Source organism: Pseudoliparis swirei, unplaced genomic scaffold (assembly GCF_029220125.1).
Source record: "Pseudoliparis swirei isolate HS2019 ecotype Mariana Trench unplaced genomic scaffold, NWPU_hadal_v1 hadal_25, whole genome shotgun sequence".
NCBI lineage: Eukaryota > Metazoa > Chordata > Actinopteri > Perciformes > Liparidae > Pseudoliparis > Pseudoliparis swirei.
Window position 1 is genome coordinate 1,913,561 of NW_026613261.1, and position 7,500 is coordinate 1,921,060.

Below are 7,500 nucleotides of genomic sequence, written 5' to 3' on the forward strand. Positions count from 1 at the left end.
CTCTGGATCCTCATGACCCTCTGGACCCCGTCCCTCTGCTCCCTCATGACCCTCTGGACCCCGTCCCTCTGGATCCTCATGACCCTCTGGACCCCGTCCCTCTGGATCCTCATGACCCTCTGGACCCCGCCTCTGCTCCTCATGACCCTGACCCCGTCCCTCTGATCCTCATGACCCTCTGGACCCCGTCCCTCTGATCCTCATGACCCTCTGGACCCCGTCCCTCTGGATCCTCATGACCCTCTGGACCCCGTCCCTCTGGATCCTCATGACCCTCTGGACCCCGTCCCTCTGGATCCTCATGACCCCGTCCCTCTGCTCCCTCATGACCCTCTGGATCCTCATGACCCTCTGGACCCCGTCCCTCTGGATCCTCATGACCCTCTGGACCCCGTCCCTCTGCTCCCTCATGACCCTCTGGACCCCGTCCCTCTGGATCCTCATGACCCTCTGGACCTCCTCTGATCCTCATGACCCTCTGGACCCCGTCCCTCTGGATCCTCATGACCCTCTGGACCCCGTCCTCTGGATCCTCATGACCCTCTGGACCCCGTCCTCTGGATCCTCATGACCCTCTGGACCCCGTCCTCTGCTCCTCATGACCCTCTGGACCCCGTCCCTCTGGATCCTCATGACCCTCTGGACCCCGTCCCTCTGGATCCTCATGACCCTCTGGACCCCGTCCCTCTGGATCCTCATGACCCTCTGGACCCCGTCCCTCTGGATCCTCATGACCCTCTGGACCCCGTCCCTCTGCTCCCTCATGACCCTCTGGACCCCGTCCCTCTGGATCCTCATGACCCTCTGGACCCCGTCCCTCTGGATCCTCATGACCCTCTGGACCCCGTCCCTCTGGATCCTCATGTCCCTCTGGATCCTCATGACCCTCTGGACCCCGTCCCTCTGGATCCTCATGACCCTCTGGACCCCGTCCCTCTGGATCCTCATGACCCTCTGGACCCCGTCCCTCTGCTCCCTCATGACCCTCTGGACCCCGTCCCTCTGGATCCTCATGTCCCTCTGGATCCTCATGACCCTCTGGACCCCGTCCCTCTGGATCCTCATGTCCCTCTGGACCCCGTCCCTCTGATCCTCATGACCCTGGACCCCGTCCTGCCTCTGGACCCCGTCCCTCTGGATCCTCATGACCCTCTGGACCCCGTCCCTCTGCTCCCTCATGACCCTCTGGACCCCGTCCCTCTGGATCCTCATGACCCTCTGGACCCCGTCCCTCTGGATCCTCATGACCCTCTGGACCCCGTCCCTCTGGATCCTCATGACCCTCTGGACCCCGTCCCTCTGGATCCTCATGACCCTCTGGACCCCGTCCCTCTGGATCCTCATGACCCTCTGGACCACGTCCCTCTGGATCCTCATGACCCTCTGGACCCCGTCCCTCTGGATCCTCATGACCCTCTGGACCCCGTCCCTCTGCTCCCTCATGACCCTCTGGACCCCGTCCCTCTGCTCCCTCATGACCCTCTGGATCCTCATGACCCTCTGGACCCCGTCCCTCTGGATCCTCATGACCCTCTGGACCCCGTCCCTCTGCTCCCTCATGACCCTCTGGACCCCGTCCCTCTGGATCCTCATGACCCTCTGGACCCCGTCCCTCTGGATCCTCATGACCCTCTGGACCCTGGCCCTCTGCTCCCTCATGACCCTCTGGATCCTCATGACCCTCTGGACCCCGTCCCTCTGGATCCTCATGACCCTCTGGACCCCGTCCCTCTGGATCCTCATGACCCTCTGGACCCCGTCCCTCTGGATCCTCATGACCCTCTGGACCCCGTCCCTCTGGATCCTCATGACCCTCTGGACCCCGTCCCTCTGGATCCTCATGACCCTCTGGACCCCGTCCCTCTGATCCTCATGACCCTCTGGACCTGGCCCCTCTGGATCCTCATGACCCTCTGGACCCCGTCCTCTGGATCCTCATGACCCTCTGGACCCGTCCTCTGGATCCTCATGACCCTCTGGACCCCGTCCTCTGGATCCTCATGACCCTCTGGACCCCGTCCTCTGATCCTCATGACCCTCTGGACCCCGTCCCTCTGGATCCTCATGACCCTCTGGACCCCGTCCTCTGCTCCCTCATGACCCTCTGGACCCCGTCCCTCTGGATCCTCATGACCCTCTGACCCCGTCCTCTGGATCCTCATGACCCTCTGGACCCCGTCCCTCTGGATCCTCATGACCCTCTGGATCCTCATGACCCCGTCCCTCTGGATCCTCATGTCCCTCTGGATCCTCATGACCCTCTGGACCCCGTCCCTCTGGATCCTCATGTCCCTCTGGACCCCGTCCCTCTGGATCCTCATGACCCTCTGGACCCCGTCCCTCTGGATCCTCATGACCCTCTGGACCCCGTCCCTCTGGATCCTCATGACCCTCTGGACCCCGTCCCTCTGCTCCCTCATGACCCTCTGGACCCCGTCCCTCTGCTCCCTCATGACCCTCTGGACCCCGTCCCTCTGGATCCTCATGACCCTCTGGATCCTCATGACCCTCTGGACCCCGTCCCTCTGGATCCTCATGACCCTCTGGACCCCGTCCCTCTGGATCCTCATGACCCTCTGGATCCTCATGACCCTCTGGACCCCGTCCCTCTGCTCCCTCATGACCCTCTGGACCCCGTCCCTCTGGATCCTCATGACCCCGTCCCTCTGGATCCTCATGACCCTCTGGACCCCGTCCCTCTGGATCCTCATGACCCTCTGGACCCCGTCCCTCTGGATCCTCATGACCCTCTGGACCCCGTCCCTCTGCTCCCTCATGACCCTCTGGACCCCGTCCCTCTGGATCCTCATGACCCTCTGGACCCCGTCCCTCTGGATCCTCATGACCCTCTGGACCCCGTCCCTCTGGATCCTCATGACCCTCTGGACCCCGTCCCTCTGCTCCCTCATGACCCTCTGGATCCTCATGACCCTCTGGACCCCGTCCCTCTGGATCCTCATGACCCTCTGGACCCCGTCCCTCTGCTCCCTCATGACCCTCTGGACCCCGTCCCTCTGGATCCTCATGACCCTCTGGATCCTCATGACCCCGTCCCTCTGGATCCTCATGACCCTCTGGACCCCGTCCCTCTGCTCCCTCATGACCCTCTGGACCCCGTCCCTCTGGATCCTCATGACCCTCTGGACCCCGTCCCTCTGGATCCTCATGACCCTCTGGATCCTCATGTCCCTCTGGACCCCGTCCCTCTGGATCCTCATGACCCTCTGGACCCCGTCCCTCTGCTCCCTCATGACCCTCTGGATCCTCATGACCCTCTGGACCCCGTCCCTCTGGATCCTCATGACCCTCTGGATCCTCATGACCCTCTGGACCCCGTCCCTCTGGATCCTCATGACCCTCTGGACCCCGTCCCTCTGCTCCCTCATGACCCTCTGGACCCCGTCCCTCTGGATCCTCATGACCCTCTGGACCCCGTCCCTCTGGATCCTCATGACCCTCTGGACCCCGTCCCTCTGGATCCTCATGACCCTCTGGACCCCGTCCCTCTGGATCCTCATGACCCTCTGGATCCTCATGACCCCGTCCCTCTGGATCCTCATGTCCCTCTGGATCCTCATGACCCCGTCCCTCTGGACCCCGTCCCTCTGCTCCCTCATGACCCTCTGGACCCCGTCCCTCTGGATCCTCATGACCCTCTGGACCCCGTCCCTCTGGATCCTCATGACCCTCTGGACCCCGTCCCTCTGGATCCTCATGACCCTCTGGACCCCGTCCCTCTGCTCCCTCATGACCCTCTGGATCCCCGTCCCTCTGGATCCTCATGACCCTCTGGACCCCGTCCCTCTGGATCCTCATGACCCTCTGGACCTCATGCCCGTCCCTCTGACCCCGTCCCTCTGCTCCTCATGACCCTCTGGACCCCGTCCTCTGGATCCTCATGACCCTCTGGACCCCGTCCTCTGCTCCCTCATGACCCTCTGGACCCGTCCTCTGGATCCTCATGACCTCTGGACCCCGTCCTCATGACCCTCTGGACCCCGTCCCTCTGCTCCCTCATGACCCTCTGGACCCCGTCCCTCTGGATCCTCATGACCCTCTGGACCCCGTCCCCGCTCACCGGTCTTGTCTGCCTTCCAGCGGTCCACCATCCGGCGGTCCCGGCTGTCCGGAGTGCCGATGGGCCCGAAGTTGGAGAAGGGCAGGGCCCCGTGGCTGTGGGTGGGGGGCGAGGACGGCAGGCTGCTGGGGTTGGAGGAGTGAGGGGATTGGCTGGCCGGGGTGGAGTGATCTGCCAATCAGAGTACAGCTCGTTTCACTGGCCACGCCCCCCAAACACCACCTACCGGTCTGAGACGCGCCGCCGCTGCCACCTACCGGAGCTGGCCGGCAGGGAGGGGGACCAGGGGGTCCCCTCGAACAGCGAGTACAGGGACGGCTCCTGGTGCATCATGGGAGCGTCGGGCTTGGGGCCGGGCGGCAGGCTCTTACCGTAGGCCTGACTGAAGATGCTGTTCTGGTTGTACTCCTGCAGAGCCAATCAGATCAATAAACGATCAATAGAGATCCAGAGACTGAGATCGGCTCACGATGAGGAGCCTCTGGAGGAGCCTTAGAGATAAGGGAAGGAGACGAGGTTCCTCTAGGAGCCTTAGAGATAGAGGAAGGAGATGAGGTTCCTCTGTAGGAGCCTTAGAGATAGAGTAAGGAGATGAGGTTCCTCTGTAGGAGCCTTAGAGATAGAGGAAGGAGATGAGGTTCCTCTAGGAGCCTTAGAGATAGAGTAAGGAGATGAGGTTCCTCTAGGAGCCTTAGAGATAGAGTAAGGAGACGAGGTTCCTCTGTAGGAGCCTTAGAGATAGAGTAAGGAGATGAGGTTCCTCTAGGAGCCTTAGAGATAGAGTAAGGAGACGAGGTTCCTCTAGGAGCCTTAGAGATAGAGTAAGGAGATGAGGTTCCTCTAGGAGCCTTAGAGATAGAGTAAGGAGATGAGGTTCCTCTAGGAGCCTTAGAGATAGAGAAGGAGATGAGGTTCCTCTAGGAGCCTTAGAGATAGAGTAAGGAGATGAGGTTCCTCTAGGAGCCTTAGAGATAGAGGAAGGAGATGAGGTTCCTCTAGGAGCCTTAGAGATAGAGGAAGGAGATGAGGTTCCTCTAGGAGCCTTAGAGATAGAGTAAGGAGATGAGGTTCCTCTAGGAGCCTTAGAGATAGAGGAAGGAGATGAGGTTCCTCTAGGAGCCTTAGAGATAGAGTAAGGAGACGAGGTTCCTCTAGGAGCCTTAGAGATAGAGTAAGGAGATGAGGTTCCTCTAGGAGCCTTAGAGATAGAGTAAGGAGATGAGGTTCCCCTAGGAGCCTTAGAGATAGAGGAAGGAGATGAGGTTCCTCTAGGAGCCTTAGAGATAGAGGAAGGAGATGAGGTTCCCCTAGGAGCCTTAGAGATAGAGTAAGGAGACGAGGTTCCTCTAGGAGCCTTAGAGATAGAGTAAGGAGATGAGGTTCCTCTAGGAGCCTTAGAGATAGAGGAAGGAGATGAGGTTCCCCTAGGAGCCTTAGAGATAGAGTAAGGAGACGAGGTTCCTCTAGGAGCCTTAGAGATAGAGGAAGGAGATGAGGTTCCTCTAGGAGCCTTAGAGATAGAGGAAGGAGATGAGGTTCCTCTAGGAGCCTTAGAGATAGAGGAAGGAGATGAGGTTCCCTCTGTTCTGCTGCTTCAAACGCGTCTGACGCGCTGCTCGCTGGGAAACACGCAGCTTCGACGCAGCTGTGCATTGACTTTGCATGTCATCTCGACGAGTACACACCATAAGGAGATGAGGTTCAGTGTGTGTGGTGCTCTGCTGCCCCCTGGTGGCTGAACAGTGTAACTGTGAAGAGGGTCTGACCTGCATGGGAAACCCAGACATCTGCATCAGGGAGGAGGGGGGGGGCCCGGCCTCGGGGGGGCCGCTGTCCATCCGCATCGGGCCGGGCAGCTGAGGACAGACACATGTTACACCTGTATGTTACACATTGTTCATTGTTATACTCTTCCCCCTCTTCCCCTCCCTCCCTCCCTCCCTCCTCCTCCTCCTCCTCCTCCTCCTCCTCCCTCCTCCTCCTCTCCCTCCTCCTCCTCCTCCTCCTCCCTCCTCCTCCCTCCCTCCCTCCCTCCCTCCTCCTCCTCCTCCTCCTTCCCTCCCGCCCTCCCTCCTCCCCCCCCTCCTCCTCCTCCTCACGTCAAAGGGGGCCGCCCTGCTCGGGGCCCCGTCGTGCTCGGGGCCCGGCCCCCCCGGCGGGGCCCTGTTCCTGCGGTAGGCCTGCTCCCAGTAGAAGTCCTGCAGGGGGAACTTGTTCTTCTTGTCCAGCTGGTGCTCGTAGAGCCTCAGGGGGTCCTGGGCCCCCAGGTAGAAGGCCTGCTGCTGGGGGCCCTTCAGGGACATCTTCTGGGCCGGGCTCCACATCTGGGCCGGCTGGTCCTGGACCTGCATGTACTGGTCGCACATAGAGAGGATCAGACCGGGTCTCGCCCACCGGGTCGAGGTTCTGCCTCCACGGACCTGCTGCGGGCCCGGGTGGTGGGGCGGGCTCTTGCCCATCTGCTGGCCCGGCTTGGTGGGGGACTGCTGCACCTGCAGGTGCACCGCCGGCCCCCCGCCCTGGTTCAGGGGCCCCGGGGCCGAGGACCCCGGACCCGGAGCCGAGGGCCTCTGCTGGCTGTAGGGGATGTGGGACGGCTTCCCGGCCTGGAGGAAGGGCCCGGGGACCGGCACCCCGCTGGAGAAGGTGAAGCCCGGGTTCACCTGGAGACCCGGGAACGCCACCGGGGGGGGCGGGATCACGTAGGCCGAGGGCGGGAACCCTGAGGACCAATCAGCTGCCATCAATCAAGACCGATGACTTCATGATGTCAGTGTGTGTGTGTGTACCAGGTCTGCTGGGCAGTGGGGGGAAGGCTCCCGGGTGGTGGATGGGGATGAAGGTGGTCTGGGTGACAGGGGTCTTCTTGGCCTCGGACACCGGAGTCTTCCTCAGCTCCGTCTGCGCCTTCACCTGGAGGAGGAACAAGTCTTCATCACCATCATCACAACCATCTTCATCATCATCTTCATCACCCCCCAGGTCTACCTGCTTCACGGGGTCGCAGGTCTTCTCGTATCCGGTCTTCTTGGGCTCGCTCTTCCTCTTGCCGTCCCTCTTGACCTCGGCCTTGCCGGTGACCCCTGACCCCTTGAGGTCGCGGCGCTCCTTGCCGCTGTCCTTGAGGTTCTGGCTCCGGCCCGGCTCCCTGGGCTTGATGTTCTCCTTGAAGGTGACCACGGGCCGCTCGCCGCAGTCGGGCCACGAGCTCTGGCTCCGCCCCCCCGCCGACAGCACCGACTTGAGGCCGGAGGTCACGCCGTCGCCGGCCGGCTGCTCGCCGTTAGACGACTCCTGCAGCACCGGCGCCTCCTGGGGCTCCTCCACCGCCCGCTCCGGGATGTCGGTGAGGAAGACGAGGAGGCCTTCATCGCTCGCCCTGCAGCGGATCAGCCTGAGAGAGAGAGAGCGCGTTAACACAG

The 7,500-nt window shown here is 62.0% G+C and overlaps 1 protein-coding gene across 1 annotated transcript in view; it reads right to left on the reverse strand.

The window, feature by feature from the left end:
* smg7 (SMG7 nonsense mediated mRNA decay factor) overlaps positions 1–7,500 on the reverse strand; it is a 25,763-nt gene that overhangs the window by 3,963 nt on the left and 14,300 nt on the right. Inside the window, exons 14-20 of the mRNA XM_056410594.1 lie at positions 7,067–7,472; positions 6,868–6,991; positions 6,499–6,800; positions 6,178–6,432; positions 5,845–5,934; positions 4,336–4,486; positions 4,022–4,249 (exon numbers count right to left, since the gene is read on the reverse strand). Coding sequence (XP_056266569.1) covers positions 4,022–4,249; positions 4,336–4,486; positions 5,845–5,934; positions 6,178–6,432; positions 6,499–6,800; positions 6,868–6,991; positions 7,067–7,472 — 1,556 coding nt within the window. The remainder of the gene's footprint in view (positions 1–4,021; positions 4,250–4,335; positions 4,487–5,844; positions 5,935–6,177; positions 6,433–6,498; positions 6,801–6,867; positions 6,992–7,066; positions 7,473–7,500) is intronic.